General features: G+C 42.6%; 1 protein-coding gene across 4 annotated transcripts in view; it reads left to right on the plus strand.

Annotated features, from left to right (window-relative positions):
- Nucleotides 1-24,328, plus strand: part of vwa5b1 (von Willebrand factor A domain containing 5B1) — a 255,866-nt gene that overhangs the window by 174,161 nt on the left and 57,377 nt on the right. For all 4 annotated transcript variants that reach the window (XM_048561543.2, XM_048561545.2, XM_048561546.2 and 1 more), the window contains 2 exons: nt 12,529-12,816; nt 22,444-22,581. In XM_048561543.2, coding sequence (XP_048417500.1) covers nt 12,529-12,816; nt 22,444-22,581 — 426 coding nt within the window. The remainder of the gene's footprint in view (nt 1-12,528; nt 12,817-22,443; nt 22,582-24,328) is intronic.

Consider the following 24,328-nt stretch of genomic DNA (forward strand, 5'->3'; position numbering starts at 1 on the left):
TTAAGTGATGCGATTGAGATTTTTACAATAAGAGTTTGGCGAGGTGCACTGAATCCTCTTCCAGTTCCGTTCCTCCACTGCTCGCAACTAAGTTTTAATTCGACCCAGGATGGTAGTTTCGGCAGTTTAAGTAAGTCTTGGACTTTAAGATTAGTATTAAAACTAGGTCAACCAGATTTCATTCATCAAGGAATAACTCTTTATTGCAAATACAATTGAATCAACGCAGTTGCAAAAAAATATTGATAGACCCTTTGGACTACATAAGCCTTCTAAAACAAAACATACACACAAGCTCGAGGAAAACAGAAAAAGGAAAACTCTGCACTACTAACTTAATAATACTTTGCCCAAGTGGCATTAACTTGTTAAGTTATGGATGATATTGTACAGTGAGCTTTATCCAAAGTTATTCTGCATATGTAACCTCATGGCTCTGGGATGTCATACTGGAACAGTTGTAACTGGCTGAATTCCCTTTGGCTAGAGACAATGAGGCTCAAGAAAGGACAGACCCTGCAAGACAAGCTACCCAGACTTGCCCACACAAAAAAAAACGACAAAAACGGAACAGACACCTGGATAAGAAACCTCTGACAGGAAACGGAAAAAGCCATTTTCACTCGAGGACTGAACTACATTTACAGGGACGCCAACAAAACGGAATTCCTAGCTACACTGGAAGCCACACTCAGGACCAACAACATCAATGAAGAAACACAACAAACCGTAAGACAGACAGTAGAACCGACACTAACCAGAAGGAATGAACTCAACACATGGGAAAGGCAAGCCCTGGACGGATTAAAGAAGGACAAGAACATCACTATACTACCTGCAGACAAAGGGTGCATGACAGGGATAGTGAATAAAAGGGACTACGTCTCCAAAGCACAGGCACTGCTCACTGACGTGAGCACATACCGACCAGTACAACCTGACCCGACACCACAACTAGGCAACAAAATCCTCTACGTGCTACAAAGGCTTAACAGACAGGACAGATCAACAAAACAGACTTCTTAAAAATGAAACCCGAAGGAGCCAACACACCAATTCTACGGCCTCCCCAAAGTACACAAGCTGAAAGTCTTCCTCAGACTCAGTCTCCCTATCAGGTACTCCATTGCACAGATTAGCCAAAGAACCACAAAGAAGACTCATGCACCTAGTCAAGAAATCACCCCACTCTATCCACGCAGCCGAAGAATTCCTCAACTCCAAAGACACAGATAGAGGACGAAGAGATATTGTTTGATGTCACTGCCCTATTCACATTAATAGGCATACCATTAGCAAGGGAAACAATGACAACACTACTTGAACAAGAGCAGGACCCCAGTGAAACCATCTCCAAAAGGACAACATGCTTAAACTATTGGACCTATGCCTGACCACCCACTTCACCTTCAATGGCCAAACATACGAGCAAATCAAAGGGACAACATGAGATCGCCTATCTCTGGACTTTGCCGTGATGCAAAGACTGGAAAGGACTGCCCTTCCGCAAATCCAACCTAAACTATGGATATGCTACATAGACGACAACTTTGTCATCATTAAATGGACCAAAGAGACACAAACTTATAAACCACACCCTCACCAGAATAAAATTCACCTGAGAGGAGAAGAGCAAAACTCCCATTCCTGGACATCATGGTAGAGTGCAAGACGAATGAGGAACTGCAAACGAAAGTACACAGAAAAACCCCACACACGGGCCAGGTACTGAACTTCAACAGTAATCATCCCAGCACACAAATGAAGTTGCGTGTGAACACTATGTAAAAGGGCAACAACACACTGCAGCAACATGGAACTACGCCAAGAGGAGGATGAATACCTCTTCCAAGTGTTCAAGGATAATCCAAAGAACTCGGTCAGAAGATGCCTACAAGAACAGCAACAGAAAGATTCTACACGCCCCGACATACTCATCACACTATCCTACATCAGGAACACGTCAGAACTCACCACGAGACTCCTATGACCGCTGGGCAGCGTGGCACACAAGCCCATGTCAACCCTATGAACTGAAGGCCCACTCCCCGCCATGGACAGGACCAATGTCATCTACAAGATCCCCTGCAGAGACCGCGAGAAACACTACATCGGACAAACAGGAAGGAAACTAACAACAAGAGTGCGTGAACACCAACTGGCTACAGAAAGACACGACCGATACTCACTCATCTCAATCCACATGGACAAGGAGAACCACCACTTCAACTGGGGCAACACCAAGATCCTTGGTCAGGCTAGGCAGAGACAAGCACGAGAATTCCTGGAAGCATGACACTCCACGAAGCAAGCTATTAATAAACACATTGAACTCAACCCCATATACATTCCACTACAGAGGAAACCCGGAAATGAGGCAACCCATCGCAACGGACCCCAGAGTTTAAAAACCAGGCGGGAAAACACACTGACACTTCATCAGAGGCTGCACTGAGGATGTTACCCAGCATGGTAACAAAATGTCTGCGGAACAACAAACCAGCTCGGCCAACCAACCAACCTCAACAGTGAGATAGATTCTGAAGTCCACTTCAGGAACTAATGAGAGTGGTCAAGATGACTGCTAATGGGTTTTCAGCTCCTGCATTTTGCGAAGTGGAGTTGCAAAGAAAGAGAGACTGTGCAAAGACCTGTTGCTCTTTAGACAAGTTCCTTAAAGTCTTCTCCAGTTGGCTTCAAGGTGAATCATCTTCCACCTCCAAACTATGCCACGTGACTTCTCTCCAAAGGTCTTGTAGACTGGATATCTCTGCTCTGAACCACTGCTTCTTGCAGATATAATATTGTTGCTGTTGGCCCTAGTGCACTTTCCCTTTAGGTGTCATTCATTAAAAAGTTCAAGATGTATGTGTATTTACCTGTGGGTCCAGTCAGTGTTACACTCCCTCTTTATTATCCTTGGATTTGCTGCTCGTGTGTCTGTGTACTGATGAGGTTGGTCCTCGACCCAATCCTTTTCTTCCCCGTCCAGTCTGATCACATGGTCCTGCACAGTAGAAGGAAAATTACTATGTAGCAGTATTGCTTTTGTTGCTACTAGTGGGAGGCCCATACCCTTGCCCACAGGTAATGAACATTTTTTGTAATTCAAATTAAAATTTGAATCACACATTTTCATAACAAGGTGTTTGAAATAGTTAAAGGGTATAATTGGTTCGAGGAAAATAAACTATTTCATCTGATTGAGAGCTCAAATCAAGGGTCGTAGTCATCATGGTGATGGTGGTAACTGTTGTAGAATTAGTGATAGTGAGGGCACCAGCCAGGCAGTCTTAGGTTAGAAGTAAGCCTTTCAGGATGATGTCAGGAAGCATTCCTTTATACAAAAGGGATCTGTGAATTTGGAACTTACTCCTTCAAACAATAGTCAAATGGAATGCTGTACAGGGAATAATGTGTTTAACGCAGACTTCCCAATATTTAATCAGAATAAATTTATACTTATTTAATACTGCATGCTAGATTAGTAATCTGAGAAATCAGAGGCTGAGAGGCCTTAAGAGCAAATGGTATAGCTTCACAACATTTGCTGTGAATAGAATCTTGCTATGAGGAACAGCATGTGGATGACTCTATAATGCAGATGAATGTGTGGCTAAAGAGCTGGCCTAGGAGGGTGTACTGCAGATATCTGGCAGGGCCAGGTTAATGAACACAGTGGGACTGAAATGTATTTATTTCAGTGCAAGGAGTATAGCAGGTATTACAGGTGAGTTTAGAGTCTGGATTATAACATGGAATTATGATGCTGTAGCCATTACAGAAACTTGGTTAAGAGTTGGATAGGATTGGCAGCTCCACGTTCCAGGGTTTAGACGTTTCAGGAGTGATAGAGGGAAAAGTGAAAGGGATAAGGGAGTGCATTACTGATTAAAGAGAATATCACAGCCACACTAAGAGAAGGCATCTTGGAGGATAGATTCAACAAGCCTTATATGTAGAACACAGGACTAAGAAAGGCACAGCTGCAGTGATGGGGTTATATTAAAGGCATTCATTCCAATAGCCAGCAGGAGATAGCGTTGGGGAGTGATAATGGGAACTGCAGATGCTGGAGAATCCAAGATAATAAAATGCGAGGCTGGATGAACACAGCAGGCCCAGCAGCATCTCAGGAGCACAAAAGCTGATGTTTCGGGCCTAGACCCTTCAGAGGGGGATGGGGTGAGGGTTCTGGAATAAATAGGGAGAGAGGGGAGGCGGACCGAAGATGGAGAGAAAAGAAGATAGGTGGAGAGGAGGGTATAGGTGGGGAGGTAGGGAGGGGATAGGTCAGTCCAGGGAAGACGGACAGGTCAAGGAGGAGGGATGAGGTTAGTAGATAGGAGATGGAGGTGCGGTTTGGGATGGGAGGAAGGGATGGGTGAGAGGAAGAACAGGTTAGGGAGGCAGAGACAGGTTGGACTGGTTTTGGGATGCAGTGGGTGGAGGGGAAGAGCTGGGCTGGTTTTGGGATGCGGTGGGGGAAGGGGAGATCTTGAAGCTGGTGAAGTCCACATTGATACCATTGGGCTGCAGGGTTCCCATGTGGAATATGAGTTGCTGTTCCTGCAACCTTCAGGTGGCATCATTGTGGCACTGCAGGAGGCCCATGATGGACATGTCATCTAAAGAGTGGGAGGGGGAGTGCCACGCCTTTCAAGCTACATTTTTCCATGTGACAATCAATCTTATCTTGAAGAAATTCAAATTGCTTTCTTTAGGGCAAAGAAGGCTGAGAAGAGATTTGACAGATGGGTTTAAAATCATGAAGGGTTTAGTTAGAGAAAAAGAGGAGTTGTTTCTTCTGATCCCAGGGGAAAGATAAATTGACTAAAAAAGTATGTGCCAAGTGAATGGTTAGGATTCAGAATGTATTGCTTGATAGGCCAGTGAATACATGTAAGAATAGACTGTGAAGCAGTAAGCCAGAAACCCCAAACTATTGGTCTAGAATCCCACCATAGCAAGTGGTAAAATTTAAATTAGTTAAAGTTTGGAATTAAAAGCTAGTCTAATAGTGACCACATTTTTCTTTTGTAGTAAAAGCTTGCCTGGATCACTAACGTCCTTATAGAAGCCTACCAAATTGGAAGAGTAGACAGGGCAAACACAAGAAAGATATTCCTAACGACTGGGGAGTCCAGAACGAGGGGTCACCGAGATGAGAAGTTCCCTCACCCAAAGAATAGTGAGCCTGTAGAATTCTCTGTCACAGACAGTAGTTGAGGCCAAAATATTGAATGTTTTCAAGAAACAACTGGATATAGTTCTTGCTGATCAGATTAAAAGGTATCAAGAACAGAGGGCTTAGTGCGATGATCAGCTACTATATTGAATGATGGAGCAAAACCAAATGGCCTTGTCTTATTTTCTATTTTTCAATGCTACTACTTACCAAGTCTAGTTGATCTATAGCACCAGACCTACAGCAACATGATTTATTCTGAAGCACCATTCACTTAAAGGGCATTTGGGGATGGGCATAAATGTTGCCCTTGCCAGTGACACCCACATCCCATTCAAGAATAAAAAAGAAAAACACAGATTCAACAATAACATTCCAAATGAAAGTGGATACAGTCAAAAAGAGGAGAGCTGGGAAAGACATGATGAGCTGCATTGCTTCCTGCAGGATGCTGTGAATTTATAAAATATAAATTAATGGTTGTTGAAATTTCTCTCTTCTGCAGAATGGTGAAGTGATGAAGAAGGTTTATCTGTTTTTAAATATATTGCTACCCATAATTGTAAATGACAAAGCTGTCAGGGGAAAACTGCAATAAGCTTCATTTACATTTTCTGATACCGTTTGGCTATCAGTGATTCTTTCATATTGACTTTTTACAAACTGGGTAGCATCTGGCAAATATTTGAGTCACACATTCCTTCTGCATATCAATGATCAATTAATTATTCAAATACTCTTCCAAAACATCCACCTTTAACTCTAAAGTAACATAGCAATGTGTAGTGGGGAGTTGGGGAGGTAATGTTTAATTTATTAGTGAGTTATTAGTAAGTTAGTGTTCGCCCAAGCAGGTCAGTTATAAAAAGGAACTTCTATGATTCATTAAGTAAATAATAATTTGACCTTCCTAATAATTTTGAGCTAAATTGTCAATGTGATAAATGAATGTACTTGGTTTGTTTTATACCTGCCATTTTTGATAAAGCTTTTCTTAGACAATGATAATGTGTTATATTCAAAACAAGTCAAAAGACAAAATCTAATTAAAATGCTCCTGATGTAAATGTCAGCATTTAATAAAATGTCAGGTTATTAATGAGATGTTAAACTGAGCTGAACTCTAATTTGAACAACAGTGGTGTTCATTCAAACACTTGTCTATCAACTCCTAGAATAAGTTGCTGCAATAACTCGAACAACCCATATCCATCTATTCAGTTATTGGAGATTTAATACTTTCAATAATTATTCCATTAAATACAAGATCAAATAATCATTAAGATATTCCACTGATTAACATTCAGTTGAGATTTTCAATGAAAAAAACTTAAACTCACATCTGGAAAAGAGTTAACTGAGAATCAGCTCCCCAACCCCCCCAACAGCATCCAAATATATTTCCAAGATGGGGATACAAGAAAAATATTTGTCACATGTTTTATAACATTGCTTAAGGATTTCATGAATAATAGTTAAGGTGAGCTTTCACAGATCCTTTAGGAGCTAAAGGGTCTTTGAAATGACCAAGATGCGTCTTGAGCTGCAACATTGATTTAATGTATCTTGCGCAACAAACACCATCATAACAGAAGAGAGTAAATGTTTGCTAGTAACAGCTGCCCAGAAGGTTCTGATCATTAAATTGCTCATTATAAAATGGTCATCAGAGGCTCAATCAAGACCCCTCCAAACAATAGGCAATCGTGCTGCTGAAGATTCCAAGTCACCTGAAGCCATGTTCACTATCCACTTATTGTTGGGGATTTGATGGAGACACAATATTAAATATCCTGGGAACTTTAAGGAGTCATAAATACTGTTACTATTTTCCTAGAAATTCTGTGTCTTTTATCTAAGGATAATTAACATTGTGCTAACTCTACCTTGTAGGAGTCACCAGGAATAAAAGCAATGAGTTCTTACGCATGCTAGAGAGGTCCATTTGATCTGCAGAGGAATGAGAGGAGGATGAGTGTAAACCTGACAGTATCAACTATTGCAGGGGAGAATGACAGATGGACAAGATGACTGGCATCCACCCCTCCCCAACGACACATGGGCAGAGAGAGTCCCATGTGGGGACTTCTCACTTCCTAGACCTATGTAACCTTAGTACACTAAGTGAACGCAGGCATTCCCAAATCTCTGAAGGTTTTGAGCCACAGAAATACCAAACAAAAATGCAAGACTGCCTTAAAATTTTTCCTGCCATTTCTCTTGTTGTCTTTCATTTTACTTTCCAGACTATTTAGGAGCAGTAATCAGCCATTCAGCCCATGTGGTCTGCACTTCTGTTTAATAAGACAGTGCTGATCGGTCTCAGAAATAATGGGAACTACAGATGCTGGAGAATCCAAGATAACAAAGTGTGAAGCTAGATGAACACAGCAGGCCAAGCAGCATCTCAGGAGCACAAAAGCTGACATTTGGGGCATAGACCCTTCACCAGCCTGATGAAGGGTCTAGGCCCGAAACGTCATCTTTTGTGCTCCTGAGATGCTGCTTGGCCTGCTGTGTTCATCTAGCTTCACACTTTGTTATCACTGATCTGTCTCTGATCGGTTCTTAATCCTTCCACCACTGGAAATGGTTTCTATCTATTTACTCTGTCCTGACACCTCAAATTTCTCTTTTGTTTTGATTATTATTGCTTTGTCAATGCTAAACTAAAACTGGGAGAGAGTGATAAACTTCTACTGACTGGTTTTCCTCTCTATCACTAACTGTTTACTCTTAACTAAATGCAAAAATATCTTAAAACAAGAAAACGTAGAAAATTGTTACTCAATATTTTCAGAAGACATCTGTTTTGCCTAAATTTAACAGTTCAGTTGGGGGACTAGTTGTACATTGTTCAATATTAAAGCACAATAATAGCCCTTTGAACCTGATGTACTGAAGAAACCATCACAATCTTTTCTGTTACTGTATACACCTCCTTAAAAATGGTTTTTACCACCCCTGCACTTGAGAGCTGTCCCACCTGCCCAATTAAATATCTTGACTTTCTTCATAAGTCCATTTAAACATTCTTTGACATCTACACTATTCCTTATTTGACCTCCTTCAGTGCGGCTTTTTCCAGGTCCTAAATGCAATGCTTTAACATCCGTATAATTGTGAATCTAGCTTCCTAGTTTTATTTAACTTTCTCTTGACCACTCTGAACAGCTTTGACTAGGCCACCCACTGTCTACGCATTTCTTTGGTGCAATCTGCATTTTTCAGAAGACCTGACTTACCTAGTTATGGTAGCCGTGTCAATGCTGATGTATGCCTGAGGACCTTCTTGACCTATTCCTTCTCATTACATACTCTAATAATTGTCTGGATAATACCTAGTGTTACAGTTTCTCTTTCGGTATTGTTTTCTTTCATACGTGGGATGTATGTGAGATCACTGGCTGGGCTAGCACTTATTACCTAGTCTCAATCGCACTGGAGAGATTTGTAATGAGCTGCCTTCTTGAAGCATTGCAGCCCTTGGGCTGTTAGTACTGAAGAAGTGTCAGGATTTTGACCCAGTCACTGAAGGACCAGTGAAATATTTGTAAGTCAGGCTGTTGTGTGACTTGGAGAAAAATAAACATATGGTGGCATTCCAAAGTATCTGTTGCCCCTGTCCTTCTAGGTGGGAGATGTCAGGGATTCGGAAGGTGTAGTGTTGTTGCATATAAAGCAATCCGAGGCATATAAATACCAAGCAGGAAGGAACACCAATGCTTCACTAGAGGTATACTAGCAACGTTACCGCGAAGGTGATGAAACGTCTGCAATTAACCACACCGGCTCAGTGAGCAAGTCTACAACCTGAGCTAAAAATCTTACCAAAAAACAAAAAACTTTAAAGACCTACAGGTGCAGCACCTTTACACTGGCCCAGAGATGGGTGACAAATGCCTTCTGTCTGAGTGCAACCTGCAAACAAGTATACTTCCTGCACAAATGCCTCAGAAAACAGGCACTGCCACAATGTTTAAAATATAAACCACCTATCAATAATACACAAGCACAGAGAACAGTGGCACAGAACAGCCATAGAATGATAAGGATCGTGATCAACAATGCCCACAACTGCCTTCACAAAAACGAGCAGGAAATTGTGTCCCAAAATACTTTTAACTCCGATGCAACTGACCAAGAATGGATGACCAAACTGAAACAAGCCATCACAATATAATACCAAGTGACCTGAACAAGGAAAACAATAGCCCTACAAGAAAAGCTATCCAAACTCACCCACAACAATGAGATGAACAACAAAAACATTAAAAATCAAGAACAGAGATAGTAGGAAGTGCAGATGCTGGAGAATCTGAGATAACACAATGTTGGAGCTTTCCTGCTCCTCTGATGCTGCTTGGCCTGCTGTGTTCATCCAGCTCTACACCTTGTTATCTCATTTAATGAAGAGCAACTCACACCAAGCTCTTACAGATAATCCTAGTAAGCAAACTGAATGATAACTACAGAGACGCCAAAAAACAAACTTTCCTGGCTGCACTGAAATCAACACTAAAGAGCAAGGGACTCACGGAGGAAATACAACAGACCATCAGACAAACAATAGTCCTAACAGTGAGCAGAAAAGGTAAGTGGAACACATTTAACATGGAAGAGAGGAAAGCCCTGGAAAGACTCAAAAAACAGAAACATCGTGTTCTTACTAGCAGACAAAGGACAGATGACAGTAATCCTTAATAGAGCCCAATACGTCAAAAAAGCTAATGCACTACTAGCAGATACCAACACCTAACAAATGTTGACAGACCCAACAACACACTTAGAGAACCGGATCAAAACAACCCTGAAAAAAAATAGTTACAGCTCAGGTGATATTAGCAGAACAGACTACCAGAAAATGAAGCCCAGCTTCTATTGACTCCCTAAAGGTTCACAAGCTAGGGGTCCCCCTCAGACCCAGTGTCTCGCTACCAGGTATACCAGCATATGGACTAGCCAACGAGCTACAATGGAAACTGAAATACTTAGTTGACAACACTACCCACTCCACATGCTCCTCCCAAGAATTCGTCATCATCATCAAGGACACCAGAATAGGAGAGGATGAGATAATGATATCCTTTGATGTAACAGCTCTGCCCATAAACATTGACCAAGCCAAAAGGGGCAATTGCCACTCTGCTGGATGTATCAGGAAGGCAGGTACCCCACAATACCAACAGCAAAGGCAGCACCCTGACATTGCTGGATCTAAGCCTCAACGCACTTCACCTTCAACAACCATATATTCAAACAAATTAATGGAACACCAATGGAATCCCTAAAGTCAGGACTGATAGCAGAAGCAGTAATGTGAAAGCTAGAATAAACAATACTCTCTGCTATATAACCCAAACTTTGGGCCTGATATGTAGATGACACCTTTGTCATTATCAAAACGCACAAGACGAGAAGAAACCCATTGACATATAATCAACATCCTGACCAGAATAAAATTCACAAAAGAGGAGGAGAATAACTGACTACCCTTCCTAGACATAATGGTAGAATGCAAGAACAAATTGAGAACTCCAGACTAACGCACACAGAAAGACCACACATACAGACTAGATACTTAATTACATCAGCAACCATCCCAACACCCATAAATGGAGCTGCATCAGGATCTTATTCAAATAAGCCACAACACCCTGCAGAAACCTGAATTGCACAAAGCAGAACAGGAGCACTTAGTGTTTTTAAAAGGAATGGATACCCAAAAAACAATCCACCGTTACATCCACAACACAGCCAGACACGCTAGTCACATTACCATACATCAGGAATATAATCAGAAATAACAAGATGACTTAGATCCTTATGTATCAATGTAGCCCATAAACCAACAACCACCCTACAACAGCTACTGATGATCATCAAGGATCCCATAGTCACAGTCAACAGAAATAAAGAATATAAAAAGTACCATGCAAGGACTGTGAGAAACATTACACAGGCCACACCAGAAGAAAACTGACAATAAGTATACATGAACACCAACTTGTCACCAAGAGACGCAACCAATTCTCATGAGGCTCAATACACATGGACGAAGGAGGATGCAAATTTGACATGGACAATACATCCATAATAGCACAAGCCAAACAGAGACATGCCAAGGAATTCTTGGAGGCCTGACACTCCAACCAGAACTCCATCAGCAAACTCATTGAACTGGACCTGATATACAAACCACTGAGAAACAGAACCATAAGTGATACCAACCACCCCAGCAATCCAAGGCATACAAATAACAAGTGGGATAGAACACCAACACTTCACTGGAGGCACACTGACCATGTTACCTAGCAGACTGATGAAATGTTTGCAACCAAACACAGCAGCTCATTGAGCAAATCTTAAACCTCAATAATTTTGTTGTCACACAGAGTTTAACTTTCACTGCCTTTCAAACTTGCCTTCATAATATCAAGAACAAAAACAAAGTTGCTGGAAAAGCTCAGCAGGTCTGGCAGCATCTGTGAAGGAGAAAACAGAGTTAACATTTCAGGTCTAGTAACCCTTCCTCAGAAGAGCATATTATCAATTCTCTTTAAGATTAACTTAAACCAAAGTGCTCATTTGCACACTCCATACCTTATAAATTCCAATTCCACACACCCAAGTGAACCTTCATCCAGTCAGGTTGCAGCCTGTCACTGAATTCAACCTCAAGCCAATTTTCCTTGTGATTGAATTTATTGAATGAATACACACCCACCACCCACACACAGCATCACCTGCTCCTCCTCTCTATTCCAACAACCATTTAATCGAATAAGCCCAGTCAGCAGTTTAAAACTCGCTATACTGACTCCCTGTAGCCCAAAACAAATTTTTAAATTGTTCAATGGTCTTAGCCATCCACCTTCTTGCTTATCATTCCCCTTACTTCACCACCAGGCCTGTATTTCTGTCCTTAAGAACATTTTAAATAGTTCCCTGCTCCTTACCAGGTGTCTGTGTTTTTGAGGATCTTTTTGATTGAATAACCATTCCTGCTCATCTGGGACTTCTTTGTCTGCCCATGAAATGTTTCATTAATGCTCATGACTCCCTGTGATATCCAATCTACTCTGTATTTATTTCAATTACTAAATATTAATTGAAAAATAATCACATTGTGCCATTTTCATCCTATTTTTACTTTTCTCTTTATTCTTACATCCCATTTTTTCCCAAATTTATTGCTATGACTTAGCTTTATTTGAAATACCCTCATCATTCTTGAGGTTTTGTCACATATTTGGCATTATCAGATTGGCTCATGTTTGATATAAAACCTTTTGCATTAAATGCCTAATCGCTTGATTTTTTAAAAATTGTTTTTGCAGGCCAGTTTCACCATCTGTCATCAACTCTTGATATTGAATCAGCCCCTGAAGACCAGAACCTGTCAGCAATGGAAAACCTAGCCAATAGCTGCAAAGCACTCATTTCAGGGCTGTTGTGTGGTGAAGTTATCCAATGGGAAGTTGGATTTGATCTTCAATCACTTCTTCAGCACACAGAGAATCGTAATGTGGAAGATCTGTGGAGCGAAACAATCCATCACTTGGCAGCAAAGTCCATCATCCGAGATTTTGAACAAATGGCTGAAAGAGAATGTGAAATAGAATATGGTAAGAATTCGTAAGGATACACATATTGTCAGATACACATTGAAGGCTACAAATACTAAAAAGAGCACTTGGTGATACATATCAAGTACACAGAGGCAGTAAACTATATGATGAAGAGTGAATGTGTTTCTGAGTGGGACGATGGGATTTATTTCCCTTCACAAGAGCACAGTGTGTGTAGAATCATAAAAGGAGGTTGAGGGATAGTGAAAAACAAGGATAGACTTGCCACCTGGGACCTTATTAAATTTAGGAACAGGAGCAGACCATTCAGCTCTTGAACTGACACTGACAATTTATCATGGCTGTTTATCAATCTCAATGTGAATTTCCTTCTGGGATAGACAATTCATTCACATTTATTGAGGAAACTTCCTCTCATTTCCATTCTAAATCGCTTGCTCTTTATTCTGAGAGTCTGTCTCCTGTTTCTAGACTCCACGTGCCAGCCTCAGTGACTTATGGGCAAGGACACTGGGGCCCTTGTGGTGCAATAGTAGTGTCACAAAGCTTGGGTTCAAGTCCCACCTGCACTAGGAGGTGTTTAATAACATCTCAGAACAGGTTGATTAGAAATTTTCTGGACAAGGAAACATAGGTTCCTTTGTACATCAACAGGACTCATAGAGGTGGAGGTGGAGGTGGGAACTGAGGAAGGGTCACTGGACCTGAAACATTAATTCTGTTTTCTCCTTCACAGATGCTGCCAGACCTGCTGAGCTTCTCCAGAGACTTTGTTTTTGCTCCTGATTTACAGCATCTGCAGTTCTTTCGGTTTTTAATTAGTGAGACCACACCCGGAGTGTTGCATATAACTTTGGTCCCATTGCTTGAGGCAGATTGGAGGTGTTTGGAGACAATTCAGAGGAGGCTCACTAGATTTATTCTGAGGACTAAGGCATTTGTCTTACAAAGTGAGATTGAGCAATTCAAGCTGATATTTTATAGAATTTAGAAGAATGGATGGAGATTTAATTGACCTATATAAAATGCTAAAGGGAAAAGAAACCAAATAAGTGCTGATGCTAGAAGTTGGACATAAAACCAAAAATTGCCAGAAAAACCCAGCAGATCTGGCAACATCGGTGGAGAGAAAGCGGAGTTAACATTTTGTGTCCAGTGACCCTTCCTCAGAAGAACATTCAGGAGAGTCCTTCTGAAGAAGGGTCACTGTACCCAAAACATTAATATTGGTTTCTCTGCAAAGATGCTAAAGGAGATTGACAGGGTAGACATAGAAAGGACGTTCCCTCATGTGGGACAATTAAGAATGAGAAGTCGTAGTTTTAGGATAAAGGGTCACAGATATGAAACCAAGATAAGAAGGAATTACTTCTGCCAAATGATCATGAGTCTGTGGAATTCACTTCCCCAAGTGCAGTAGACATTAATAAATCTTGTTGATTCTCCCTAATAATCTCAATGAGGATGGGTTCCACCTAAACTGGAGGAATACCAATATCCTGGCCGGGAGGCTTGCCTTCCTGATTCCAGGGTCAACAATGCCTCTGAGTGGGCACTGCATATTCTGAAAGTGGAGGGTGAACAGCCGTATCTTATGATACGTATTGGTACTAACAACATAGGCAGGAACTTTGAAATTGTCTCCTGCACACTAAGATCTAAGTTATCACATATAAAGCATATGTGACATATGACATATAAAAGACAGACAACCTCTCGTGAGCAGCCATTTTGGAAAGGGACTGTGAAGTCAAAGCTTGGACTTTGGTGAGGGATGATCTTTGCTGAGCAGGTAGTGAGCAGCATTAAGGTATGTCAAGGTAAGATCTTTCCTTTTCTTTTAATCCAAAGTTATTAGAGGGGTAGTAATGGCAGCTGGTGGAGTGGTAATCTCCTCCTGTGAGATGTGGGAAATTAAGGAGAACTCAGATATCCTTGACAACTCTGTGTGCGGGAAGTGTATCTACCTGCAGCTTCTCTCAGACCGTGGGAGGACTCACTGAGGAGTGTACAGGAGGCAGAATATCTGATAGATGCAAGTTTCAGGGATGTGATCGAGCCAAATGTTCTGCTAGTTAAAGCAGTAGTTTAGCATGTGGAGAGTTTGAAGAGAAGAGTGGGGCTAAATCAAGTCTAGTTGGAAGAATGGACAGGGCTAGTTTAATGAACATGACAGGGCTGGTGGTCTGAGTGTGTTTATTTTAATACAAAGTGTACAGCAGGTAAGGCAGATGAGCTTAGAGTCTGGATTAGAATGTAGAACTATGATGTTGTAGCCATTACAGAAACTGGGTTAAGAAAAGGGCAGGACTGACTGCTAAATGTTCCAGAGTTTAGATGTTTCACGTGTGATGGAGGGAGATGTAAAGGGGATAGAGGAGTTGCATTACTGATTAAAGAGACTATCACAGCCTCGCTAAATAAGGCCATCTTACAGGACTCATCCAGCAAGGCAATATGGGTAGAACACAGGAATAAGAAAGGCCCAATCACAATGATGGGATTATACTGTAAACCTCCCAATAGCCAGCAGGAGTTAGAGGAACAGGTATGTAGGCAGATCGTGGAAAAAAGTAACAACAATACAGTTGTTCCAGTGTGTGATTTTAACTTCCATAATTTTTTTTTGAGACTTTGTTCCAGTGTCTTAGGTGGGGCAGAATTTGTGGTGGGAAAGGGGCCATATTAGAGTTTATGTTGGGGAACAAGCCTGGCCATGCAATCGGAGTTTCCCTCAGGGAGCATTTTGGGAACAGTAGTCATAATTCTGTAAATTATGGATTAGGATAAGACTGGTTCTCACGGGAAAGTGCTAATTTGGGGTAAGGCCAATTACAACAGTAGTAAGCAAGAACTGAAATAATTGGACTGCGGGGGCCAGCTGTTTGAGGGTAAATCTACATCTGACATGTGAGAGTCTTTTAAAGGCCATTTGGTCAGTGTTCAGGACCAGCATGTTCCTGTGAGGATAAAAGATCAGAATGGTAAGATTCTTGAACCCTAGATGTCGAAGAGATATTGAAAGATTAGTTAAATAGAAAAAGGAAGCAAATTTAAGGCTTAGGAAACTGAAATCAGACAAGACCCTTGAGGTATATAAAGGAAGAGCAAAAGAAATTAGGAAGGTGAGATGGGGCTGTGAAATGTACTTGGCAGGTAGGATTAAGAAGAGTCCCAGGCATTTTACACGTATTTTAAGAGCAAGAGGGTAAATAGGGAAAAGGTTAATCTAACCAGGGACAAAGTAGGGAGTTTATGTTTGGAGCTGGAGGAAATGGGTGAGAGCCTTAATGAGTATTTTGTGTCAGCATTTATCAAGGAGAAGTATATGGCTGATGGTAAGATTGGGAGGGGCGGGGGGCGTGGTTTATGTTGATATTCTGGGCATTCAATATTAAGAAGGGGGCTAAATTGGGTGTCTTGAAAAACATGAAAGTAGATTAGTCCACAAGGCCTGATGCGATCCATCCCAGGATACGGGGAGAGGAAAGGAAGTAAAATTGGACACTGACGGGGATCGTTGCATCCTTTTTAGCCATAGGCGAGGCCCCAAAAGCCTAACGGTGTTCCTTTGTTTAAGAAGGGCAACAGGAGTAATGATGGAAATTATAGACCGGTGAGCCTTACATCAGTGGCAGAGAAATCATTGGAGAAGATTCTTATAGATGGGATTTACTTGCATTTGAAGAAGAATGGACTTCTTACAGTTAATCAGCTTTGAGAGGCATGGAGAGAGTGGATAGTCAGAGACTTTTTCCCAGGACAGAAATGACTATTATGACTGGGCATAATTTTAAGGTGATTAGAGGAAGGTATAGGGGAGATGTCAGAGGTAGGTTCTTCACACAGAAAATGGCGGGCATGTGGAATGCTCTGCCGGCAGTGGTAGTGGAGTCAGATACTTTTAGAGACTTTTAGGTGACTCTTGGGTAGGCACATGGAGGATAGTAAAATGTAGGGTATGCAGGGTAGGTTGATCTTAGCAGAATAATAGGATAGGCACGACATCATGGACCGAAGGTCCTGTAGTATGCTGTGTTTTCTGTGGGGAGAGGTCTTGTCTCACAAACTTGAATGAATTTTTTGAAGAAGTGACAAAGATGATTAATGAGGGTAGGGCAGTGATGTTTTGTACATGGACTTTACTAAAGCATTTGACAAGGTCCCTCATGGTAGGCTTATCCAGAAGATTAAGCCACATGGTCAGTTGGCAAGTTAGATACAAAATTGGCTGGGTCATAAAAGTCAGAAGGTAGTTGTGGAGGGGTGTTTTTCTGACTGGAGAACAGTGGGCCACAAGGATCAGTGCTGGGACCCTGTTGTTTGCAATATATATAAATGATTTGGATGAAAATGTCAGTGGTCTGATTAGTTAGTTTGTAGATGACATGAAAATTGGTGCAGTTGTGGATATTAAGGAAAGATATCGAACAATGCAACAAGATATAGATCAGCTGAAAAGTTGGGCAGAGAAATGACAGATAGAGTTTAATCCAGACAAGAGTGAGATTATGCATTTTGGGAGGTCAAACGCAAAAGGAAAGCATACAGTAAATGGCAGACATCGCTATACAGAGGTATCTTGGAGTCCAAGCCCTTGAAAGTAGCAACACAAGTGGATAAGGTGGTAAAGAAGGCATACAGCATGTTTGCCTTCATTGGTCGGGGCATTGAGTACAAAAGTTGGCAAGTCAAGATGCAACCATATAAGACTTTGGGCAGTTCGCTGGAATACTGTATGTAGTTCTGTTTGCTGCACTACAGGAAAGATGTGGAGGCTTTGGAAAGGGTGCATGAAACAGCAGCATAAATGCCAATGCCAGCCACATGCTTCCTCTTAGCAAGACAGCGTGTTTACTTCAGGGTCTGAGTCTGAGCTGACTGGCCACAGTCAGAGTTACTGTGCAAATGTAAATAAAGGGTGACTTGGTGTTAGGATGATGCTGTCAGTGCAAAAGAACTTCACTAAGACGTTACCTGATTGGAATGTATTAATCACAAAGAGAGGTTGGACAAACTTGAATTGTTCTTTCTGGAGCATTAGAGGCTGAGGGGCGACCTGATGGAAGAATATGAAGTTATGAGAAGTATGGATCAAGTGGATATTCATAGTCTTTTTTCCCAGGGTGGAATGTTGAATACCAGGGAGCATATGTTTACAGTGAGAGGGGAAAGTTTAAACGGATGTGAAAGGAAAGATTTTACACACAGAGTGGTACGTGTCTAGAATGTGCTGCCAAGGGAGTTGTTGGAAGCAGATATGATAGCAATGTTTAAGAGACACTTAGAAACAAGAACAGGTAGGGAATAGAGGGAGATAACAAGGTGTGGAGCTGGATGAACACAGCAGGCCAAGCAGCATCTTAGGAGCAGGAAACCTGACGTTTTGGGCCTAGACCCTTCATCAGAAATGGTGGGGGGAGGGTTCTGAAATAAATAGAGAGAGGGGGGAGGCAGATCAAAGATGGATAGAGGAGAAGGTAGGTGGAGAGGAGACAGACAAGTCAAAGGGGCAGGGATGGAGCCAGTAAAGGTGAGTGTAGGTGAGGAGTAGGGAGGAGATAGGTCAGTCCAGGGAGGATGGACAGGTCAAGGGAGTGGGATGAGGTTAGTAGGTAGGACCTCTGCTTGATGTGGAGAGTCTTCTTGGGGCCTGGGATAGGGATGAGGGAGGAGGTGTGGTGGAGTCAGATTGCAGATGGTGGAAGTGTCAGAGGATGATGCATTGGATCTGGAGGTTGGTGGGGTGGTATGTGACGATGAGGGTGATTCTTTTTTGGTTGTTATTACAGGGAGGAGGTGTGAGGGATGAGTTGCGGGGAATGTGGGAGACAAGGTTGAGGGCGTTCTCGACCACTGCGGGGGTGATGTTATGGTCCTTGAAAAACGAGGACATCTGAGATGTGCAGGAGTAAAATGCCTCATCCTGGGACCAGAGTTGATGTGGAAAGTCTTCTTGGGGACCTGGGATGGGGGTGAGGGTGGAGGTGTATGGGCTTGTGTAGCATTTCCTGCGGTAGCAGGGAAAAGTGCTGAGCATGGTGGGGCTGGAGGGGATTGTGGAGAGGACAAGGGAGCCATGGAGAGAGTGGTCCCTCCAGAAAGCAGACAAGGGTGGGGAGGGGAAAATATCATTGGTGGTGGGGTCGGATTGCAGATGGTGGAAGTGTCGGAGGATGATGCGTTGGATCCGCCCTCACTCCCATCCCAGGCCCCAAGATGACTTTCCACATCAAGCAGAGGTTCACCTGCACATCGCCAATGTGGTATACTGCGTCCACTGTACCCGGTGTGGCTTCCTCTACTTTGGGGAAACCAAGCAGAGGCTTGGGGACCGCTTTGCAGAAGACGTCCGCTTGGTTCGCAATAAACAACTGCACCTCCCAGTCACGAACCATTTCAACCAACCCCCCCCCCCATTCCTCAGACAACATATCCATCACGGGCCTCCTACAGTGCCACAATGATGCCACCCGAAGGTTGCAGGAACAGCAACTCATATTCCGCTTGCGAACCCTGCAGCCCCAATGGTATCAATGTGGAATTCACAAGCTTCAAAATCTCCCCCTCCCCATCCCAAAATCAGCCCTGCTCATCCCTGCCTGCCTAACCAGTTGGTCCGCTCACCTATACCCTTCTCCCACCTCAAGACACACCCCCATTTCCTACCTACTAACCTCATCCCTCCCCCTTGACCTGTCCGTCCTTCCTGGACTGACCTATCTCCTCCCTACCTCCCCACCTACACTCGCCTTTACTGGCTCCATCCCCACCTCTTTAATTTGTCTGTCTCTTCTCCACCTATCTTCTCCAGCATTTGCAGTTCCTATTATCTTTGAGGGAATCGAGGGATATGGGCCATGTGCAGGCAGATGGGATGAGTTTACAGTAGCATCATGGTTTGCACAGACATGTTGGGTCAGAGGGCCTGTTCCAGTGCTGTATTGTTCTAAGGACATCTAATTTGGTGTTATTTCTGAATCCAACAAATTTTTTGAACTATAAAATATGAAGTAAAAATAGGAAGTTTGAGAAAACACAGCCACTCTCTGGCAGCCTCAACGCAGAAGAGGCTTCATATAGACACAAAACATTAACTCTGATTCCTTTTTATAGTCTTCAGATTTCTGCTTTCTCTGTTTTTTTGCTTTTCTTACAAATATTTGTAAACCTAATTTGCTGAGCCATTTCCTTTCATAGTTGGAGGTTTTCTAGGCTGGGAATATTGTTTAAAAGATTTTTTTAAATGACACGTATCATAGCAGCCCCCGTGTTTGCAATTCAGGTGTAATTTAATATTCAGGTGATCTTTGATTGAAATCCCAGGGCATTCTTTCATAATGGCTAGTGACTTTTGATAAGGCCCTTCATTAGAGGTTAATGGGCGCAGTTAAAGAACACAAGATTGGGGTAAGATTTTGACCTGGGTCAAGAATTGGTTGACAGACAGGAAGCAGAGTGTGGGAATAATTAGCTCATTTTCCACTAGTGACTAGTGGGGATACCATAAGATCAGTGCATGGGCCACAGCTATTCACAACATGTGTAAATGACCTGGATAATGAAACCCAATGTAACATTTCAAGGTTTGCCTATGTCACAAAACTGAGAAGGATTATAAACTGTGAGGAAGAGGCAAGGATGCTTCAAGATTATTTTGACAAATTGAGTGTGAGTGGGCAAACATATTGCTGGTGTTGTCCAATGTGGATAAACGTGAAGTTATACAGTTCAGTGTGAAAAACAGAAAGTAAGGGTGTTACTTAAATGGTGATACGTTGGTAAGTGTGCATGTACAAAGGAATCAGGGTGGCCTTGCCAGAGCCAGACAGTCATTGAGATGTACAGCGTGGAAACAATCCAACTTCAGTCCAACCTGTCCATGCCAACCAGATATCCTAAATTAATCTAGCCCCATTTGCCAGCATTTGGCCTGTATCCCTCCAATCTTTCCTATGCATGTACAATCCAGGTACCTTCTTAAATGTTATACCTGTTCCAACCTCTACTAGTTCCTCTGACAGTTCATTCCATACACACACCATCCTCTGCACGAAAATGTTGCCCCAGATCCCTTTTAAATCTTTCCCTCTTTCCTTAAACCAGTGCCTCTAGTTTTGGACTCCCCTACCCTGGGGAAATGACCTTGACTATTCATCCTATCCATGCTCCTCATGATTTTATAAACATCTATAAGGTCACTTCTCAGCCTCCAGGAAAAATAGCCCCAGCCTATTCAGCCTCTTCCTGTAGCTCAAACCCTCCAAACCTGACAACATCCTTGTAAATCCTTTCCAAATCCTTTTAAGTTTAACAACATCTTTCCTCTAGCAGGGAGACCACAAAAGAAGGCAGTATTCCAAAATTGGCCTAACCAATGTCCTGTACAGCTGCAACATGACCTATATTTAATGCACTGACTAATGAAGGCAAACATACCAAATACCTTTTTGTACACCAGTCAAGGAAAGTAGACAAGTAGATGCAGCAAGCAGTTCAGAAGGCAAATTGTATATTGGCCTTCATTGCAAGAGGATTTGAGTTTCAAGGTAGGGATGTCTTACCGCAATTATATAGAGCCTGTGTGAGACCGTACCTGGGGCATTGTGTGCATGTTTAATTTCCCTACCTGAGAAAGGATAAATTTACCAGAGACAGCATCCACTGGAGATCCATTAGGCAGATCCTGGGGATGGCAGGAATGTCGCAAAAAGAGAGATTAGTTTGACTGGGTTTCTCTTCACCAGGCAGCATGTAAAATGCTAATGTGGCTTATCACATTAGCAGGGGGATGTTTTCCCTGGGTGGGAATTTAAAACCAGGGACAATTTAAATTTGGACTGAGATGAAGCAAGATTTTGTCACTTAAGGGGAAATGAAACTGTGTAATTCTTTGCCACAGGAAGGTGTTGAGGTCAAGTCACTGAATATATTCAAGATAAGGGATAGATATATTTCTAGACTTTAAAGGCATTAAGGGGTACGGGTGAGGAAGGAATATGGCATTGAGATAGAAGTTCTGCCATGATCACATTGAGTCATGGAGCAAACTCAAAGGGCCAAATGGACTATTTCTGTTCCTATCTTCTATGTATAGTTTCCTATGGCTTTATCTGAGCCAAGCCAACAGAAGGGAGAACGTAGCAACATGGCTATTCCACATTATTACATCACTTTTTAAAAACAAATGTTATATTACATACCTCTGGAGTAAGTAGGACTAGAACCTAGGCTTGCTACCTCAGAGCGAGGGACACTGTCACTGCACCACAAAATCCCTCTTGCCACATTTTTGTTTTATATCCAGAAGTGCTTTTACATAAAACTGAACAATTTTTGCAACACTTTATTTTTAATTGATCCCACTACAACAGCTGAATTTAATTGCCAACCTCTATTTGTTTAGTAGCTAGATAGGATGTGTCACTTTCTGTTGCTCAATTGTGAGGAATTGTATACAGACTGAAATGCTATTCCCATGATATTTATCATGCTAAGCCTGCTGTAATCTCTATGTTTAACTAAATTGTCATTTTTTTTTTCCATTTTACACATGTGCTGGGATGGGAGAGCTTGTCGGTGTAAATTACTTTTCAACAATGATCTTATCAATACTGAACTTAAATAGTCAGTACACACATTTATTTTGTCTTTTGTTTGCAGGTTCTGGAAGGAGATACCAGCTGAATGCAATTCACACCAGCAAGGCATGCAATATCATTAGCAAGTACACAGCTTTTGTACCAATGTATCTCAACAACAATGAATATCTGCCAAGTATTAGAGCATATTCAAACACAGGTACTGTTGACATGTAAGCTACTTGATTCATTAATCAGTTCCTGAATCTTGAACAATATGACAATAAAAAGTCAGCATTCTATCTATATCCTTAATACAAGTCCCTGTTCCCTCAGGTCAGATGGACATTTACATCCTTGTACTTTATTTTATTTAGCCAGGTTAGTACAGGCATTCCTTTATCAGTGAAGAATCTGTATCATTGACAATAGATTCATGTGCTGACTACATGAACACAGTTTATAAAAGATAGAATAAAGATATCTGTCAGTCTTGGGTGGAATGAAATTGTCAACCTGTTGAAAGCCATCAATATAACAAAGTGCAGAGCTGGATGAGCACAGCAGACCAAGCAGCATCTTAGGAGCGCAAAAGCTCGGATGTGCCTTCATCAGAAATGGGGGAGGGGGAGAGGGTTCTTAAATAAATAGGGAGAGAGGGGAAGGTGGACTGAAAATGGATAGAGGAGAAGATAGGTGGAGAGGTAGGAAGGGGAGAGGACGGACAGGTCAAGGAGGCGGGATGAGGTTAGTAGGTAGGACATGGGGGTGCAGCTTGAATTGAGAGGAGGGGATAGGTGAGAGGAAGAACTGATTAGGCAGGCTGAGACGAGCTGGGCTGGTTTTGGGATGCAGTGGAGGGAGGGGAGATTTTGAAGCTGATGAAATCCACATTGATACCATTGGGCTGCAGGGTTCCCAAGTGAAATATGAGTTGCTGTTCCTGCAACCTTCGGGTGGCATCATTGTGGCATTGCGGGAGGCCCAGGATGGACATGTCATCTAAGGAATAGGAGTGGGAGTTAAAATGGTTCACGACTGGGAGATGCAGTTGTTTATTACAAACCGAGCGGAGGTGTTCTGCAAAGCGGTCTCCAAGCCTCTGCTTGGTTTCCCCAATGTAGAGGAAGCCACACCGGCTACAGTGGATGCAGTATACCACATTGGCAGGTGAACATCTGCTTGATGTGGTAAGTCATCTTAGGGCCTCGGCTGGGGGTGAGGGAGGAGGTGTGGGGGCAAGTGTAGCACTTCCTGCGGTTGCAGGGAAAAGTGCCAGGTGTGATGGGGTTGGAGGGGAGTGTGGAGCGGACAAGGGAGTCACGTAGAGAGTGGTCTGTCCGGAAGGCAGACAAGGGTGGGGATGGAAAAATGTCTTGGGTGGTGGGGTCGGATTGTAGATGGTGGAAGTGTCGGAGGATGATGCGTTGTATCAGGAGGTTGGTGGGGTGGTATGTGAGGGTGAGGGGAATTCTCTTAGGGCGGTTATTGCGGGGGCAGGGTGTGAGTGATAAGTTGAGGGAAATGCAGGAGACATGGTCGAGGGCGTTCACGACCACCGCGGGGGGGGGGACATTGCAGTCCTTGAAGAACTAGGACATCTGGGATGTACGGGAGTGGAAAGCCTCTGGGAGCAGATGTGGTGGAGGTGATGGAATTTTTGCAGGAAGGATGTGTATTCTAGGTATCTGTGGGAGTTGATGGGCTAGAAATGGACATCAGTTTCTAGCTGGTTGACTGAAATGGAGACAGAGAGGTCCAGGAAGGTGAGGGATGCGTTGGAGATGGTCCAGGTGAACTTAAGGTTGGGGTGGAAGGTGTTGGTGAAGTAGTTGAACTGTTCGAGCTCCTGTTGGGAGCAAGAGGCGGCGCCGATACAGTCAACAATATAACAGAGGAAGAGGTGGGGGCTGGGGCCTGTGTAGGTGCAGAAGAGGGACTGTTCCACGTAACTAACAAAGAGGCAG

This window comes from Stegostoma tigrinum, chromosome 28, assembly GCF_030684315.1.
Source record: "Stegostoma tigrinum isolate sSteTig4 chromosome 28, sSteTig4.hap1, whole genome shotgun sequence".
Taxonomy (NCBI): Eukaryota; Metazoa; Chordata; class Chondrichthyes; order Orectolobiformes; family Stegostomatidae; genus Stegostoma; species Stegostoma tigrinum.